This window comes from Chiloscyllium punctatum, chromosome 20 (assembly GCF_047496795.1).
Source record: "Chiloscyllium punctatum isolate Juve2018m chromosome 20, sChiPun1.3, whole genome shotgun sequence".
In the NCBI taxonomy this organism is placed as follows: domain Eukaryota; kingdom Metazoa; phylum Chordata; class Chondrichthyes; order Orectolobiformes; family Hemiscylliidae; genus Chiloscyllium; species Chiloscyllium punctatum.
This window is the reverse complement of record NC_092758.1, coordinates 51,393,124-51,413,502: the sequence shown is the minus strand read 5'-3', so window position 1 is coordinate 51,413,502 and position 20,379 is coordinate 51,393,124. Positions and strand designations below refer to the sequence as shown.

The 20,379-nt window shown below is 41.4% G+C and overlaps 1 protein-coding gene across 1 annotated transcript in view; it reads left to right on the top strand.

Moving 5' to 3' along the window:
* Positions 1–20,379, top strand: part of cdhr2 (cadherin related family member 2) — a 132,627-nt gene that overhangs the window by 73,684 nt on the left and 38,564 nt on the right. The window contains exons 18-21 of the mRNA XM_072590895.1: positions 3,710–3,779; positions 4,827–5,447; positions 15,674–15,745; positions 17,361–17,410. Of these exons, the coding sequence (XP_072446996.1) occupies positions 3,710–3,779; positions 4,827–5,447; positions 15,674–15,745; positions 17,361–17,410 (813 nt within the window). The remainder of the gene's footprint in view (positions 1–3,709; positions 3,780–4,826; positions 5,448–15,673; positions 15,746–17,360; positions 17,411–20,379) is intronic.

The following is a 20,379-nucleotide window of genomic DNA, read 5'->3' as shown; positions in this document are numbered from 1 at the left end:
TTGTGTTACAATAAATTCGCATTAACAAAATACACATTATAGTAGAACAACCTGTATTTGTAAATAAAGTGACAAAATATCAATGGAAGTTAATGTGATTCAGATCCACCATACCTTTAAGGCGCAGGCGCTCTAGTGCAATTATAATCAGCCATGGACAAATAAAGAGGTAAAAGACAATATAAAACAAAGGATAATATGACATGTAAACAAAAATGCTTATCTTAGTGAATAGGGGAGATGTAGAAAACAGTGCTGAAAATGTGTTGCTGGAAAAGCGCAGCAGGTCAGGCAGCATCCAAGGAACAGGAGAATCGACGTTTTGGGCATCAGCCCTTCTTCAGGCTGATGCCCGAAACATCGATTCTCCTGCTCCTTGGATGCTGCCTGACCTGCTGCGCTTTTCCAGCAACACATTTTCAGCTCTGATCTCCAGCATCTGCAGTCCTCACTTTCTCTTCGAAGATATAGAAAACAGCAAAACCAATCATAAGGGGTACAAAAGGGGAGTACAAAAAGAAAGTTTTAAGATCAGCATGATGTTTTCGATTTGGAGATGCCAGTGTTGGACTGAGGTGTGCAAAGTTAAAAATCGCACAACACCAGGTTATAGTCCAACAGGTTTAATTGGAAGCACAGTAGCTTTCGGAGCGACGCTCCTTCATCAGGTGGTAGTGGAGGGCTCAATCCTAACACACAGAATTTATAGCAAAAATTAACAGTGCAATGTAACTGATTATGCATTGAAAAATTAATTGTCTGTTAAGCCTTTCATCTATTAGAATACAGTGGTAGTTTCACTTCTTTCATGTGTAAATCACAAAACTTTTTTAAAAAAAAGTTGCATTCTCAGGTTAGCTGTTAACAATGGTGATAGCTAGACAATATGTTGAAGGTGTTGGTCCCCTGTGTTCTCTGTCTATGACCTGATGTTTAGATTGATTCTAATCTAAAAAGTGAGATAACGGAGTTTTACATAAATTCATGCAGTTTTTGAGCTCAGAGTTCTACATGAATGCATGCAGTTTTTGAGCAAAGTACAATGTAACTCTGCAAGTACGAATTCACCCCACAAAATATATGTGTGCATGTGGGTCTTTGTCTGTGTGTGTGTGTGTGTCTGTCTGGGTTCGGAAGTGTATGTGTGTGTGTGTGTGTAGTGAGTGCAGAGTGTCTTAAGTCTGTGAAGGTGTGAGTGTGTGTCTGTAAGGGTGTGTGTGGGTGTCTGTGTGCACGTTTGTGTGTATGTGTGTCCAAGTGTATGTGTGTATAGAAGTGTCTGTGTGTGTGTGAGAGTGTGTTTGTGTAGGAGTATCTGTGTGTGTGTATAGTGCAATGGTGGTCACCTGTAATGTGACATGAACCCAAGGTCCCGGTTGAGGCCCTCCCTATGGGTACCGAACTTAGCTATCAGCCTCTGCTTGGCCACTTTTCTCTGCTGCCTGGCCCGAAGTCCACCTTGGAGGATGGTCACCCGAAGGTCTGAGGCTGGACCACTGAAGTGTTCCTCAACTGGGAGGGAACCCTCCTGTCTGTTGATTGTTGTGCGGTGTCCATTCATCCGTTGTCATAGCCTTTGCTGGGTTTCCCCAATGTACCATGCCTCCAGGCATCCTTGCCTGCAACGTATAAGTTAGACAAAGTTGGCTGAGTCACATGAGTACATGTGTGACTCAGCCAATGTTGTCTATCTTATTCTTTATAGTCGGTGCAGATTGAAAAGAATTTTTTTAACTTTATGAAGATATATATATATATATATTATATATATATAATATATATATGTATGTATGTATATGTTATGTGAATAGCCAAAACTATGACAAATTGATTTTGATGAAGACAAATGTGAGATCATCCACTTTAAACATAACAATCAATACAATGGAGTATTTTCCAAATGATGAAAAGCTTGAAAGCCCAAAGAGACTTGGGGGACTCAGATACATGAACAATTAAATGTCATAAACAAATACATCAAATCAAAAATATGGAATAGAATGCTGACCTTCATATATAGAGATGTAGAATAAACGGAGTAATTTTAACCAACTATACAAAGCCCTGATAATATCAAATATTTCTGGGCATGATATCTTCGGAAAGGTAGGCTGCCCTTGGTGGGATTGAAGCATAGATTGAACAAATGATGACACCACATTTGAATTACAACATGGTAATACACAAATTCTGTAGCAGAGCCTAGCTCCTAAACAGCCAGTGCCAATGGACAGACAATTATGTCTGAATGTCTGAAAATCATCTCCACATGACTGCTTCTCTTCTCCCAGCTCTCTATTGGCCAATGCTCGCACTCACAAATGGTCAAAGGAAAAGGTCAAAGATACACTCAAGGTCACTCTAAAACTTGAAGACATGGATGCCCCTGACTGGGAGGGGAAAGCTGTTGACTGCTTAGCATTGCATCTGCAGATGCAATAAGGTTGAAGCCACTTCGAGGCTCAGTGACTCAACTGTGAGGTTTGAATATTGGCAGCAGTAGAGGGAGAAGGAAGCCAGCCCAGGACAGTGTGTTCCATTTCCTCACACAACATGCCCCTGAAAAATATTATGCATCAAAAATTGGGCTTTTCAATCATCTGAGGACTCATTAAGCCTGACAGATGTATTTTTGATTCCAAATGACTGCAATGGTTGCTGTTAATCACACAAGCTGTATTCCCTGGAATGTTAAAGATTAAGGAGTGATCGATTGAAGTTCTCAAGACATTAAATGGAAAAGAAAGGGTGTTAGAGATAAACTATTTCACTGAGAAGGTCTATAACTAGCAAATAGAGTTAGACCTTTCAGAGGTAAATAGAAACACAATACACTCTCAGCAATCAGTCAGCATGTCTGACGATTCCAGTAGAGAACAATGAATGTTAGAAAGAGATATGAATTTACTACGTATTCAGTTGTGTCTAACATAACAAGATATGAACAAGATATGAATCAAGTAGAATTTATTAGCCAATGTTTTATACTGAGTAAACAAACAGTGAAGTCAGTTTTGAAGTTTCTTGTCTTTCAGGCTCAGGATTCCTTGAATAAAAGTGATACCTTTCTTCTCATCTCTCTGAAGTGATGTTACATTGAACTTTGTCTCAAAATAATTACACCACAGAAGCTGTGTTAAAACAATGCCACAAAGAACTCTAACTTTAAAACACTATTCCTAACTCTGAAGGTTGCCTATTTCTTAGTTAAAATAGTTTGAATTAGCTCTTTCCATTGGTTGAAGAAGGTCTGAAGAAGGGTGACTGGACTCAAAATGTTAATTATGCTTTCTCTCTGCAGATGCTGCCAGACCTGTTGAGTTTCTCCAGCAATTTTTGTTTTGCTTCAAACCTATAGCATCCACAGTTCTTTGTTTTATCTCCATCTTGGATGCATACAATTCTTCTTTACATTTTCTCACCAATCTTAAGTTCCAATGTGGCTGGATTGAAAACATTCTCCATTCACTGGAATTGATTTCCCACCAATTTCTTTCTTTTTTTTGTAGCTAGTTTAAATCTAATTAGGTTAAATGAATTGGGGGTGTATGGGGAGAGGGGATGGGGAGAAAAATTAGAAAGAAAGACAGCCTGGATGTTCATTTGAGAAAATACTTCAAAATGGCCCAAGTTGTTTGGTGTACTTTACTTTGAAAAAGAGCACCTCTTTAAATAACGAAGCAAACTTTTGTATTCTTAAACCTTACAGGATGTAAATGACAATTCACCAATATTTTCTCAGCCTGTCTACAATGCTTCTGTAATGGAACACACATTAGGTAAGTTATGACGTGAAATAGCAACTACATTGTAATGATCTTTGTTATGGAGTAAATTATGTATTTAAAGCATTAGTTTCCCACTCGTCCCCAACTCCAATGACTTGGTAACAGATTAAATTAGTGGCTTTGCTGCAAGTGGTAATGTGTTGCATGTTTAAAACATTTAAAGAAAACCATACTAGTTTTGGATGGTTCGTGCTCTAATCACAAAAGACAGAATTTCAAATAATGGTTGATGTTCCTTTGATAAGCAATAACAACTCATAGAAGCAAGGGAAAATTGGTTGACAGAGGCCTTATGAGCATGCTGAGGAGTAACATGAATGTCAGAAAAAACTGTTGGGAGAAGTAGCTGATTTATCAATTGGCATTCAGGCTGACAGCTTTCCTAAGGAGCCTTCGAGTTAAAGTAAGAAATATGCCTGATGATCAAAACCATGTCTGTATTTTTAAAGACAGACACTGTTAGACCTCTTGGTTCTGCTCTTGTTTGCTCAGAAAAGCAGCTTCATACTAAACCTGAGGCAACCAGAAATAAGATCTGTAAGAGTAACTCATTTCAGCTATGCAGTTGTTGAGTTTCTCTCAGGCTGGCAGGTATAAAATTAGCGATTTCATATTTCAGTTTTAAATTATGCATAAACATTGTTATTACTTTTAAGCATAATGTTTATATTTTGTTTTTGTAATTTCATGATTTGATTCGTCTTTATTCAGCACTTCATTGATAATGAAGGTTGAACACAGCCTTCATTCAATTGTTAATACAAATAAAGAACTTTTAATGGCATAATCCATCATGCCATCTTCATACCATTGAAGATTTATTAACCGTAAATTTTCTGATTAAATGATCATAATTTTATTTTATCATTTTATTTATAATACTATGACTGCAAAATAAAACCGTCTTCAATAATATCTTTGAAAAATGCTGTTCAAAGCAGTGTGACATATTCATTTTTCCTTGATTGACTGCATTAATGTTAGTATCTCTTAAAACAATATGTTCACCTTTCTCATTTGTTCTTATCATGCATACAGGAGCTTTTGTGACATTGGTTAAAGCCAGTGACAAAGATGCAACAGAAATCAATAACCGGATAATATACCGTATTGAAAATGGTGGCTCAGGAACTTTTTTAATCAGATCAGTCTTAACAAATGATACCATTCCGAAACAGTATGAAGGAAATCTTACTGTTGATCCTGCAATAGCGCTGGATTATGACAAAGGACCAAAATGTTACAGCTTAAATGTCAGTGCTTCAGATTTAGGAACTCCATCTAATACAGCATATGCAACTGTTCGTGTCACTGTAATAGACGTGAATGATGAAACTCCTGTACTAGATCCAGATTCAATGAGGGATTTGGATGTAATGGAAAATAACTCTGAGCTTGGAATAGTAAGGAATATAACTGCAACTGACATTGACACAAATCATTCTTTAATTTATCAACTGGTTTCAACAGTTTGCTATAAATCTAAAATTATTGATGCTCAACCAGATGCACCATGCCATTATTGGTTTGGACTTTATGACAACGGATCACTCTATGTGAATGAATCATCAGTTATTGACTATGAGGAAGTTGATCAGGTGGACATGACTATTCGTGTGACTGACCTTTACACTGAAAAAAATAATGCATCTCGTACTGGTAAGCCAATCTTCTAATTCTCAAGTGTGTTGCTGTATGTGCTTTTCCAAAAGGCTTATTACATTTTTCTCTGCTATTGAGACAAAATCATTTTAGACAATTCTCTTTTCAATCCATCTCTTTGTTGCCTAGGGAAGCAACAAAAATTGTGGAGTAATTTTTCTTTAGCCCTTTTCAATTCCTCTGTTAGAGAGGTTGCAAGCTGTTCTGATTTCAATCACCTCATTTCTGCAGCTGGAAGCTGCGGGTCTCCCACAGCTATTGTATAAACAGTGGAACCTCTAGAATTTAGACAAGGCTAATCTCAGACCTCAGTAATGCAATAAGATATGAATCCCTTTCTGTGCCCATCTCCTGTCCACGGCCCTCCCTCCATATCATTGCACTTCTGATGGTAAATTGCAACCCTCAAGTCTCCTACATGTGCAACATATCAGGAAGAAAGAACAGTATCTAATTTAAAATGCTCTAATAATTGAATTGTTTTTATGATCTTTGCAACAAAATTAGTAGATAAGTCTGAGTAAAGAAGCTAAGATGCAGAATTTGTTTTGACTCTGTAAGCTCCTCTAAGTCTCAGGCAACCTGCTTTTCAGTGAGACTAATATTATGTGGTTTTGATTTGATCATTTAGTAGCAACACAACACCTCTGCCTAGAAATGAGGTGGTGCAGCAGCCATGTTTTAGGTCTTTGGTGGCCTCCAGGTTTCCAGCATGGCAGGAAAGATATACACACACTTGATGAGCTGAAAGTTTGCGGCTAGCTGGATTAGCAAAGGCCAAAAATACTGGCATGCCTGAAATAGCCATTAGTTCCTTTGCATTATGAAGGATCCAGCATCCGTTTGAATGAATGTGACAGCTTATCAATGCCATGAAAATCCAGTAAGCTCGGAAGAAAAAGCATCTCGTTGGATGGGCAGGTACATCGAGTCATAAAATCATAAGAGTCAGCCAGCATTGAAGCAGACCCTTCGGTCTAACTCATCCATGTTGACCAAGTTTCTCAAACTAAACTAGTCCCACTTACTTTCGTTTGGCCCAAATCCCTCTAAACTTTGCCTATTCCTGTACCTGTCCAAATGTCTTTTAAATGTTGTTACTGTACCTGCATCTACCACTTCCTCTGGTACTTCATTCTACATACGAGCCACCCACTGTGTGGAAACATTGCTCGTCAGGTCCCTTTTAAATCACTCTCCTTTCCATCATAAAAATATGTTCCCTAGTTTTGAATTCACCCACCCAAGGGAAAAGATCTTTGCTATTCACCTTATCTACATCCCTCATGAATTTATAAACCTCTATAAGGCATCTCTCAACTTCCTATGCACCAGTGAAAAAACTCCAGCCTATCCTTATAGCTCAAACCCTCCAGTTTCGGCAACATCCTGGTAAATCTTTTCTGAACCCTCCCGTTTAATAATATCCTTCCTATAGAAAGGTGGCGAGAACTGTACATAGTTCTCTGAAAGTGGCCTCACACAATTAAATCTCTGATTATGATTGAATAATAAAATTTGGCTAAAAATGGGCAGAAATAGAAAATTAATATTTTGTTTTTAGATTCTAAGATTTTTTAAGAGGGACTGAATATAAGAAAGAAAGAGAACTGTTTGTATTGGGGAAGGAAACAAAATGCGTTGTACAGATAATAGAAATTGCTGGAAAAACACAACAGGTCTGGCAGCATCTGAGGAGAGAAAACACAGTTAACATTTCAGGTCTAGTGGCCCTATTTTAGAACTGATGTCCTGAGATTAGATCTGATTTAACAGTTCTGAAGAAGGGTCACTGGACCTGAAATGTTAACTCTGCTTTTTCTCCATAGGAGCTGCCAGACCTGCAGAGTTTCCTAGCAATTTCTGTTTTTGTTTCTGATTTCTAATATTCACAGTTCTTTGTATTTTTTCTATGTACTGTAGTGGGCATGATGTAGTCAAAAAAGGAGTTAAATACAATTAGGGACCAAATATAAAAAAGGGTTGTTACTTTAGTTACAGGTCCCCTGATTGTGGGAGAGAAATGGGAGTTAATGCCTGAATGTCAGAATCAGAATCATCGAGACAAAGTCTTACAGCATGGAAACATGCCCTTCAGCCCAAACTGGTTCATGCTGACCAAAATAACCATTTACACTTATCCCATTTCCCTGCACTTGGCCCATACCCTTCTAATCCTTTCCTATCCGTGTATCCTTAGTCTAAGAACTCCCCACCTACATTCAGGACACCACCCACGCCCTCCACCTCCTCCATGATTTTCGCTTCCCCGGCCCCCAACGCCTTATCTTCACCATGGACATCCAGTTCCTGTACACCTCCATCCCCCATCACGAAGGCCTCAAAGCCCTTCGCTTCTTTCTTTCCAGCCGTACCAACCAATACCCTTCCACTGACACCCTCCTTCGACTGACTGAACTGGTCCTCACTCTGAACAACTTCTCTTTCCAATCCTCCCACTTCCTCCAAACCAAAGGAGTAGCCATGGGCCCCAGCTATGCCTGCCTCTTCATCGGATATGTGGAACAGTTCATCTTCCGCAGCTACACTGGCACCACCCCTCACCTTTTCCTCCGCTACATCGATGACTGTATCGGCGTTACCTCGTGCTCCCACAAGGAGGTTAAACAGTTCATCGACTTTACTAACACCTTCCATCCCGACCTCAAATTTACCTGGACCATCTCAGACTCCTCACTCCCCTTCCTAGACCTCTCCATTTCTATCTTGGGCGACCGACTCAACACAGACATTTACTATAAACTGACCGACTCCCACAGCTACCTAGATTACACCTCCTTCCACCCTGCCCCCTGTAAAAATGCCATTCCATATTCCCAATTCCTTCGTCTCCGCCTATACTGCTCCCAGGAGGACCAATTCCAATACCGAACAACCCAGATGGCCTCCTTCTTCAGAGATCGCAATTTCCCCTCAGACGTGGTTGACGATGCTCTCCACCGCATCTCCTCCACTTCCCGCTCCTCCGCCCTTGAACCCCGCCCCTCCAATCGCCACCAGGACAGAACCCCACTGGTCCTCACCTACCACCCCACCAACCTCCAGATATATCGTATCATCCTTCATCATTTCCGCCACCTCCAAACAGACCCCACCACCAGGGATATATTTCCCTCCCCTCCCCTATCAGCGTTCCGGAAAGACCACTCCCTCCGCGACTCCCTTGTCAGGTCCACACCCCCCACCAACCCAACCTCCACTCCTGGCACATTCCCCTGCAACCGCAAGAAATGCAAAACTTGCACCCACACCTCCCCCCTCACTTCCCTCCAAGGCCCCAAGGGATCCTTCCATATCCATCACAAATTCACCTGCATCTCCACACACATCATTTACTGCATCCACTGCACCCGATGTGGCCTCCTCTACATTGGGGAGACAGGCCACCTACTTGCGGAACGTTTCAGAGAACACCTCTGGGACAACCAACCCAACCGCCACGTGGCTGAACACTTTAACTCCTCCTCCCACTCCACCAAGGACATGCAGGTCCTTGGCCTCCTCCATTGCCAGACCATGGCAACACGACGCCTGGAGGAAAAGCGCCTCATCTTCCGCCTAGGAACCCTCCAACCACAAGGGATGAATGCAGATTTCTCCAGCTTCTTCATTTCCCCTCTCCCAACCTTATCTCAGTCCCAACCCTCGGACTCAGCACCGCCTTCTTGACCTGCAATCTTCTTCCCGACCTCTCCGCCCCCACCCCCACTCTGGCCTATCACCTTGACTTTAACCTCCTTCCACCTATCGCATTCCCAACGCCCCTCCCCAAGTCCCTCCTCCCTACCTTTTATCTTAGCCTGCTTCGCACACCCTCCTCATTCCTGAAGAAGGGCTTATGTCCGAAACGTCGATTCTCCTGCTCCTTGGATGCTGCCTGACCTTCTGCACTTTTCCAGTAACACATTTTTCAGGTCTATCCATGTATTTGTCCAAATGCCCTTTAAATGTTGTTAATGTACCTGCCTCAATGTTTGTCCATGAACCAGGTGCACAGGATAAGGGCAAACACAGCTTAGAAAAATGACATTGGATTTGTTTGTGGGCTACGTTAGAAGCTACCTCTGGATGTAGAGACTGCAGCGTGCTAGGTGTGAAGTGGACTGGTGGAGATCCTTTCGACAAAACCTAGCACCGTACTGAAATTTATAAACGCGCATTAAACAGTATCAAGTTCTCATACCTCACAGTCCCCCCCAACAGTGCCCACCCACACCCAGACCAACCCCTATACTTACCCTGTCTATTGCCAATCAATTATGGCCACCATGGGCAAACCTCAGGACCCATACAGAGATGAAATAAAATAAATAAATACAGTTCTTACAGTGTATTGCAGACTTCACCATATGGAAAAAAAAGTACACTCATTCATAATAAAAATTACTGTCATCACATGATTTGGTCAGAGTGGACTGGGAGCTGATACTTCTGGGTAAACCTATGTCAGAACATGGCAAGTATTCGAGAAGAAAATAAGGTGATACGAGACCAATGTAAAAACAAAGGATAGGACCAACAAATCTTGTGAACCCTGGATATCAAGGTTTGGATAGAAAAGAAAAGGGAGGCAGATAATGAGGGTTCAAAACAACAGAACCCCTACAGAAGTGCAGAATGTGCAAGGGCAAACTAAACAAAGAAATCCGAAAAACCAAAAGGGGGGCATGGAAGAATAATGACAGGGAAAATATTGGAAAATCCAACGTTATTTTACAATTAGAATCAGAATTAGAGAATACCTAGGGAAAGAGTAGGGTCTGTAAGGGACCATAGTTGTAATCTGTACTTGGAGTCAGAGGTTATAAATAAGATTCTAAATTGAAGTTTTTTGTCAGTCTTCACTTGTGAGAGGGACGATGTAGGTATAGAAATCAGGGAGAAAGGCTGTGATTCACTTAAAGATGTTAGCATAGTTGGAGAGGAGGATCTGAGTGTTCTGGCAAGCTTAAAAGTTGATAAATCTCCACAACTTGATGAAATGTGTCCCAAGCTGTTGTGTGTTGCTTAAGAGGAATTAGCTGGGGCATTGGCAGTAATTTTGAATTCCTCCCAGGCCACAGGAGAGTCATAGTCATAGAGATATACAGCATGGAAACAGACCCTTCGGTCCAACCTGTCCATGCCGACCAGATATCCCAACCCAATCTAGTCCCACCTGCCAGCATCAGGCCCATATCCCTTCATAGCCTTCCTATTCATATACCCATCCAAATGCCTCTTAAATGTTGCAATTATACCAGCCTCCACCACATCCTCTGGCAGCTCATTCCATACACATACCACCCTCTACATGAAAACGTTGCCCCTTAGGTCTCTTTTATATCTTTCTCCTCTCACCCTAAACCTATGCCCTCTAGTTCTAGACTCTCTGACCCCAGGGAAAAGACATTGTCTATTTATCCTATCCATGCCCCTCATAATTTGGTAACCCTCTATAAATGTCACCCCTCAGCCTCCGACGCTCCAGGGAAAACAGCCCCAGCCTGTTGAGCCTCTCCCTGTAGCTCAGATCCTCCAACCCTGGCAACATCCTTGTAAATCTTTTCTGAACCCTTTCAAGTTTCACAACATCTTTCCAATAGGAAGGAGACCAGAATTGTACACAATATTCCATCAGTGGCCTAACCAATGTTCTGTATAGCCGCAACATGACCTCCCAACTCCTGTACTCAATACTCTGACCAATAAAAGAAAGCATACCAAACGCCTTCTTCACTATCCTATCTACCTGCGACTCCACTTTCAACAAGCTATGAACCTGCACTCCAAGGTCTCTTTGTTCAGGAACACTCCCTAGGACCTTAACATTAAGTGTATAAGTCCTGCTAAGATTTGCTTTCCCAAAATGCAGCACCTCATATTTATCTGAATTAAACTCCATCTGCCACTTCTCAGCCCATTGGCCCATCTGGTCCAGATCCTGTTGTAATCTGAGGTACCCCTCTTCACTGTCCACTACACCTCCAATTTTGGTGTCATCTGCAAACTTACTAACTGTACCTCTTATGCTCGCATCCAAATCATTTATGTAAATAACAAAAAGTAGAGGGCCCAGCACCGATCCTTGTGGCACTCCACTGGTCACAGGCCTCCAGTCTGAAAAACAACCCTCCACCACCACCCTCTATCTTCTACCTTTGAGCCAGTTCTGTATCCAAATGGCTAGTTCTTCTTGTATTCCATGAGATCTAACCTTGCTAATCAGTCTCCCATGGGGAACCTTGTCGAACTCCTTACTGAAGTCCATATAGATCACATCTACCACTCTGCCCTCATCAATCTTCTTTGTTACTTCTTCAAAAAACTCAATCAAGTTTGTGAGACATGATTTCCCATGCACAAACCCATGTTGACGATCCCGAATCAGTCTTTGCCTTTCCAAATAGATGTACATCCTGTCCCTCAGGATTCCCTCCAACAACTTGCCCACCACCGAGGTCAGGATCACCGGTCTATAGTTCCCTGGCTTGTCTTTACCGCCCTTCTTAAACAGTGGCACCACGTTTGCCAACCTCCAGTCTTCCGGCACCTCATCTGTGACTATTGATGATACAAATATCTCAGCAAGAGGCCCAGCAATCACTTCTCTAGACTTCATAAAATTGATTTTATACCCTGAGAAAGACCCAAATAAATTAATCACTTGTATTAAACGGGGCACAGATATCGTCATGTTAGTTACAAAGAGAAGAACATCATTTGTGTAAAGGGTGATCTTATGCCCCCCGATCCTATATCCAGGGCAGTTATGTTGAGGTCCTTCCGGATGGCCTCTGCCAATGGCTCAATCCCTGATGTAAATAGTAATGGTGAGGGGGGCACACTTGTTGGCCGCCTCTGCCAATACTAATATTGTCAGACATCATGCCAATAGTGAGAACCACTGCTTTAGGGTCACTATATAACACTGCCACCCACCTGGCAAATACCCCTCCAAGGCCAAACCATTCTGGGACAGAAAAGAGGTAAAGCCACTCCACCTGGTCTAAAGCTTTCTCTGCATCCAGAGAGACTACCAAGCCCGGAATTGACCTTGCTGGCAAACCTGAACTATATTTAGCACTCTCTTAATATTATTAGAGGACCTGCGACCCCTCATAAAACCTGCTTGGTCCTCTTTTACAATGCAAGGCAAGACCTTCTCAACACCAGCATTTTCAACAAAATTTTAAAGTCCATGTTTAGTAACGATATGGGCCTGAGTGATGGGTAATCCTCTGGGACTTTCCCTCTCTTGAGAATAAGAGAAATATTTGCTTCTCTGAGAGAGAATGGGAGGCAGTCCTGACTGTACAAATAATTGTTCATATCCAACGTTGGCCAGAACAGCATATCTGCGAACTCCTTATAAAACTAACTCTGAAATCCATCTCGGCCGTGCGCTTTACCACTCTGGAGCTGCCTGTCCGCCTCTTGTATCTCTTGGATAGTCAGAGGGACATTCAAAAGAGTTGCCTGCTCTGAAGTTACACCTGGGTGGTCCAAAGCTTTAAAAAAGGATTCCATCTTCACCAATCTGTCCTCACAGCCCTCCGACCAGTACAACCCAGAGGAGAACTTCCTGAATACTGCATTAATCTTTTTGGAATCGCAGGTGATATTCCCAGCACACTCTAATGGATGTTATAGATTGGGGGACATTCTCCTTTCTGACCAAGTATGCCAAATACCTACCCAATTTGTCATCATACTTGAATAACCTCTGTTTCACAAAGGAAATCTCCCTCTTTGCTGTCTGGATGAGTGCAGCATTCAGAGCAGCCCAGAGGGCTGTCATCCGCTACAACCTCGTCACGGATGGTCTGTTAAAATATGTTGTCTTGGCTGCCTTCAGCGAGCCTTGAGCATACGCTGCTGCTGTCTCCCTGCTGCTGCTCTCCCAGAGCACCGACGGATTATTGGCTGTATCTGAATTAATGTCGCAAAAAATTTTAAATTCCTGTGAAAAATACTCAATGAGCTTGCTATCCTTCAGGAGGAAAGGATCCGTGTGCCAGTGTTACGAGCCTGTCCCATTGCTACTGGCTTTAGCCTCCATGTACACTGCTGCATGATCAGAACTGGCTATGTTCCCAATTCTGCAGGACAGCACCGAATTCAAAAAGACGATGTCAGTCCTACTGTAGTGCTTATGTGGGTTAGGAAAAAAGATGAAGTCCCTATCCTCAGGGTGAAGGCATCTCCACACATCCACTAACCCTAGCTCCCTGTTCAGGTCCACCAGCTGCCTGGATTTCATGGATATACCTGCGAGACCCCGAGGCATCCTGTCCATCTCAGGGTCCATAAGTCAATTAAATTCTCCCCCTATAATTATATGATGCGTCCCATCAACCTGGAGAGTACGTCCATTAAAACTTTGAGAGGGTGTAGCAGGGGTGAGGGGGGGGGCGAGGGTGTGCAATATACATTCAAGACCCCATATTCCTCTCTATATATTAAAGCTTTAAAGATTAGAAACCATCCACATTCATCCTGAATTTGGTCTAACAACTGAAATGGAAGATTCTCTGAATAAGTATAGCTACTCCTCTACTTTTTGGTTTAAAGGATAAGAAAAACAGCCGACTGAACCCTCCCTGCTGTAACTTTAAGTAGTGCTTATTGGTTAGATGTGTTTCTTGCAGCAAGGCTACATCGACCCTTTCCTTTCTAAAGCTTGAAAGTATCTTTTTCTCTTAATTGGTGAATGACACCCATTAATGTTCCAGGTGCACCATTTAAACAAATGGTTAGCCATAGCCAGTCGAAGCAGCCCATGACCCCCGGGAGGAAGAACCTCATTTATAGCGTGATCCCCCACCCGAGTGAAAAAAGTAAACAGTTTGTATAAACTTGAAAATGCATCTACAAAAAGTACCAAATCAAAACTTCTAACAACTATATCACGACTCAAGCCCAAACAAAACAAAGTACAAAACAGTTAGATGCGTTTTACAACAAGAATATTAAAAGTGCGCATTCAAGCCACCCCGTCCATACTTTGACCGTAGGTAGTCCTGGTAAAAAAAAACCTTCTCTTCCCTACACCCCCCCTCCTTTCCTGTGCTAAAAAAGACAAATGAAAAGTGAATGATAGAAAAACAAAGGATAACGGGGTTGTAGGGTGAGGGTGTGGAGAAAGAAGGGAGAGGAGAGAGCAAGAGAGAGAGAAAAAAAGGGAGACCCCCACACATTAAATAGACAAACAAGACAAAGCGGGCAAACTACAGAAAAAAACAAAGCGAACACAATTGTGCATATTATTTGAGCCATCCAATCTATTTTAAGGTGTCCAGGAAGCCCTTTGCCTTTTCCGCTGAGTCAAAATTAAACATGGATCTCCATGGCTGAAATGTAATATTGCCGGATATCTTAGAGTACTGAATATTCAAGTCCCTTTTTGCTTCATCAAAGGCCTTCCTCTTACAGATCATGGCTGCAGAAAAGTCTTGGAAGAACATAATTCTTGATCCTTTATATATCAGAGCCTGTGGATCCTTCCTCAGTGCTCTGCAGTTTTCCAGCATTACTTGTTTGTCTCTATTGTGTTGGAGTTGCAAGCTCCAAGACCAGGCTCTGCTCCGTGGGTAAATCCCCAGGAGCATTCGCAGAGGCCGATGCCACAGCCGTGGGTTTGTCTGGTACTGCAAGGAAGTGCCCTGCTTGTTGCGATCCTCGCGGTACTTTTCCCTTAGTCATTTTTGTTTCTTTTGAAAAAAGCATTGAAACAAATAAATAGCAGTTCTAGTGGTCTAAAACGAGCTATTTGCACCACAATGGGAGGGTGAATGTACCACTTTGTCTGGGTTTTTGGGCAGAGCCCAGCAGGGCAGACCTACTGGATCGCCGCCATCTTGGATCTCCCACTTTTTGTTTTTAAACGACACCATGTAAATGTTATTGTTACTTATGTTACTGCCAGCTTTTGTTAAATTATTCATTGAGGATCTCTTTGGTTAGAATTTCTCTTTTGCACTTGTCATTTGTCAACTCTTGTTGGATAAATTAGGTGACCAATCTCTATAAAACTCTTGCTACCATTAAATTTAAGCCTGGCTGAGTTTCGTTGTTTAGGGATTTTATGATCTTTAACCTGTATCCTGTCACATGTATTGTGTCTGCAAAAAAATTGCACTTATCTTCAGTGAGTTAGTTTAATACATTAAATGGAGTTCTCAAATAAAGCTTTTAATCATTGGCATTTTAAATATCTACAGGCAAACTTACAATTCACATTGTGGATGCCAATGACAACAGACCTGTGTTTCTTGCCTTGGAAAGAGTATCTGGTGGGTCATCTTATTTTGAAATTGCATTACTAAAAGCCAATCAATAGACTTATCTCAAACTATGCTTTGCTTTATAAGAAAATTGAGATTAGAGTGGTGCTGGAAATCCAAGGAACAGGAAAATCGACATTTCAGGCAAAAGCCCTTCATCAGGAATCTCCTGCCTGAAACGTCGATTTTCCTGCTCCTCGGATGCTGCCTGACCTGGTGTGCATTTCCAGCATCACTCTAATCTTGACCCTAATCTCCAGCATCTGCAGTCCTCACTTTTTACCTTTATAAGAAAGTTGTTAACCAATTCATTTTACTGACACTGTAAACATTTTAAGATGTTCTCATCAAAACTGGTGCTGTCAATAATGCCCCCCAACTTCACTAGACTGACAGTTTCACTACTTTTGCTGAAGTTACTATTGAAGCAACTGTCTCTTGCTTCTTGCTGGGAATGTTAACTAGCTGCAGATTGCTCAAGCTGCTTAAAGGCAGACTGACTGATTTAAAAGAATGTTAATTTCTGCAGAGATTTACAGCACTTCCCATAAATCTACTGAAGTCTACAAAAGGTGTTAATTACAACCATATGTTACTGCTGCATGAGTAATAATGACACAAACATAATATACAGGATCTTCTCCTTATTGAATATCCAATAATGTTAATTCGGACCTGTCTGCTGTGTCATTTATTTAATGTGTAACAGGTAAAGTTTGGGAGTAATTTTCATTTGGTGAAAAGGTGGTGGTACCTACTATCCACTCTCTCCAAATTTCCTTGTCACTGAAATAAATCAAATGGAAATTGTGCACCATCTGTAACAGGCAGGCAATCTGTTATAGTCAGTTCTTGGTAGTCCCCAGGAGTAAATTACCTTCTTTCTTTGCAATGTTGCAGCTGCAGAAATGTTCACATATTTATTATTACATTTCAGTTACTTTTGTTGTTGAGATGTGGACATTACTGGTGAAGGAGTGCTTATTCCCATGCTTTGTTGCCTTGAAGACATTAATACATAGTAGTTTTCACAAATCTCCAACAGCCTTAATGGTCATATTTCTGCCATGAGGCCAGGTTGCACAAAGTGGAACTAATTATCACTCGGTTTGGTTGGCAGTTTCAGTGTCAGAAGGAGAATGGTAGTATTACTGCTCTATTAATGCACAAACATGTGGTTGGTTCCATTTTGAAAAGGGGCTACCTCCAAGTGTCCATTATGCTGACCTACTTCAAGTGGTGGGTGTCAGAGCAACAGATATGATCTTTCATGTTGCAAAGAATTCATCTCTATTGTTGCCACTTTCAAAGCCATCCCCATTCCAAACTACAATTATGCCCAGCCTGATTTTTCAGGCCTTAATCGGTGGGTTGCATTGGGACATCAGTTTGCCACGCAGTAATGGGCCTACCAAGTTTAATGACAGTGAAGACCTTAAATGTGTAGCAGTCACTTTGATGCAGAAACAGGCAGATGACCTGCGAACTTGCCTGTTGATCACTCACAGATGCCAAAAGTGATGATAGTGATGTCTTTTGTCACTAAAAATAGGTGGTTTCATTTAAAGTTAGACAAAGCTCTGTTTTGAGGCATAATAACTAATTGATTAATCTTGCATTTCAGTTATCGTGCCAGAATTAGCACCAATTTCTGCTGAAGTCGCAACAGTTAAGGTACATCAAAATTAATATAAGTGCAATATTTTTTATCTGTACTGAGTCGTAATAAACATCAATGTCAGTCTTGAACTAGGACTCCACTTGCATTAGAAGCAAACTGCAAGAATTATGCAGATTTATGACTTTCTTAAGTGCTCATAGTGTTCACCTCTTCTTTTCATTTAATTCCTACTTAAACCAAACCTGTATAAGCCGTAACCATACACTAGAATTAACCTATCAAGCCTGCACCAGTGAGCCTGAATTTGTTAAATTGAAAGGCAAAATAGCCACATAAGTTATTTCTGATTTTGTGATCACTCCAATCAGAAGGAACTGTGCCCATTTTTATTGAATTAATATAATGCAGCAGAAAGCTGTTTTCTGTTAAACATAGGAAATAACACTTTATAATGAAGTCTATGCTAGAAAGAAAGCACTTGGCATATGGCCTGTTTCAAAGAGAGTACTTTTCATACTGGAGACCTGATATGTTCCAGATATCAGTCACCTTTGTAGACAGAAAATGTTGGAAATACTGGCACCATGTGCGGAGAGGGAAGCAGTGTTAAAATTTCAGGTCCATTAGCTTTTGTCAGAACTGCTTTAGTTCAGACTTCCAACATCTGCAGTATTTTACTTTTGTAGATTGATAACTTGAATTGAGTTGAATTTATTGTCACGTGTACCGAAGCACAGTGAAAAGCTTTGTCTTGTGAGCAGTATGAACAAAAAATGCATGAACTGAACGAGGGCGAATATATATTTTTAAATCATGATTTTTCTTTAATTATACTTAGAGTCATAGATAGAGTCATAGAGATGTACAGCATGGAAACAGACCCTTCAATCCAACCTTTCCATGCCGACCAGATATCCCAACCCAATCTAGTCCCACCTACCAGCACCCGGCCCATATCCCTCCAAACCCTTCCAATTCATATACCCATCCAAATGCCCCTTAAATGTTGCAATTGTACCAGCCTCCACCACATCCTCTGGCAGCTCATTCCATACACGTACCACCCTCTGCGTGAAAAAGTTTCCCCCTAGGTCTCTTTTATGTCTTTCCCCTCTCACCCTAAACCTATGCCCTCTAGTTCTGGACTCACCGACTCCAGGGAGAAGACTTTGTCTCTTTATCCTATCCATGCCCCTCATAATTTTGTAAACCTTTATAAGGTCACCCCTCAGCCTCCAACACTCCAGGGAAAACAGCCCCACCCTGTTCAGCCTCTCCCTGTAGCTCAGATCCTCCAACCCTGGCAACATCCTTGTAAATCTTTTCTAAACCCTTTCGAGTTTCACAACATCTTTCCAATAGGAAGGAGATGAGAATTGCACATAATGTTCCAACAGTGGCCTTACCAATGTCCTGTACAGCTGCAACATGACCTCTCAACTCCTGTACTCAATACTCTGACCAATAAAGAAAAGCATACCAAACGCCTTCTTCACTATCCTATCTACCTGTGACTCCCCTTTCAACGAGCTATGAACTTGCACTCCAAGGTCTCTTTGTTCAGCAACATTCCCTAGGACCTTACCATTAAGTGTATAAGTCCTGCTAAGATTTGCTTTCCCAAAATGCCGCACCTCGCATTTATCTGAATTAAACTCTATCTGCCACTTCTCAGCCCATTGGCTCATCTGGTCCAGATCCTGTTGCAATCTGAGGTAACCCTTTTCGCTGTCCACTACACCTCCAATTTTGGTGTCATCTGGAAACTTACTAACTGTACCTCTTATGCTCGCATCCAAATCATTTATGTAAATGACAAAAAGTAGTAGGGCCCAGCACCGATCCTTGTGGCATTCCACTAGTCACAGGTCTCCAGTTGAAAAACAACCCTCCACCACCCTCTGTCTTCTACCTTTGAGCCAGTTCTGTATCCAAGTGGCTAGTTCTCCCTGTATTCCATGAGATCTAACCTTGCTAATCAGTCTCCCATGGGGAACCTTGTCGAACACCTGACTAAAGTCCATATAGATCACATCTACTGCTCTGCCCTCATCAATCTTCTTTGTTACTTCTTCAAAAAACTCAATCAAGTTTGTGAGACATGATTTCCCCATGTTGACTATCCCGAATCAGTCCTTGCCTTTCCAAATAGATGTGCATCCTGTCCCTCAGGATTCCCTCCAACAATTTGCCCACCACTGAGGTCAGGTTCACCGGTCTATAGTTCCCTGGCTTGTCTTTACGGCCCTTCTTAAACAGTGGCACCACGTTTGCCAACCTCCAGTCTTCCGGCACCTCACCTGTAACTATCGATGATACAAATATCTCTGCAAGAGGCCCAGCAATCACTTCTCTGGCTTCCCACAGAGTTCTCAGGTACACCTGATCAGATCCTGGGGATTTATCCACCTTTAACCGTTTCAAGGCATCCAGCACTTCCTCCTCTGTAATCTGGACATTTTGCAAGATGTCACCATCAGTCTATATCTTCCATATCCTTTTCCACAGTAAATACTGATGCAAAATATTCATTTAGGAACACAAACTCATTTTTAATATGTGATTAAAATACTTTTTCAATTATGAGATACATTAAGGCTGTTTGTAAATTGTAACTTATTATTGACATAACAATAATTTGAAAATGACCAGCTCATCAACACAAATATAAATATGCTTTTGAAGAATTTTCGAACTTGGAGTTCAATATCCCTGGCTTTTGTAAAACTATAATGTCATAAAACAGCTCAAAATGACTCTCTAGATTCTGATAACAACCACAACTACCAAATACAAACAGATCACGAGACAAAGATAAAGGCAGTCTATACCAGCAGTGTTAAATAATGAATCGGAAGTTGAAATTTCATAGAACATGATTTGCTTTCCACTGAATTTCACAGGATGATCATTTTGGAGACTGGTTTCTTGGCCCCGTCAAAATTACTTGGTTTGAGAGATTAAAAAAATTGTAATATTTTTGAAGTCAAATTTAAAATAAATACCAGCACAGTAAAAAACA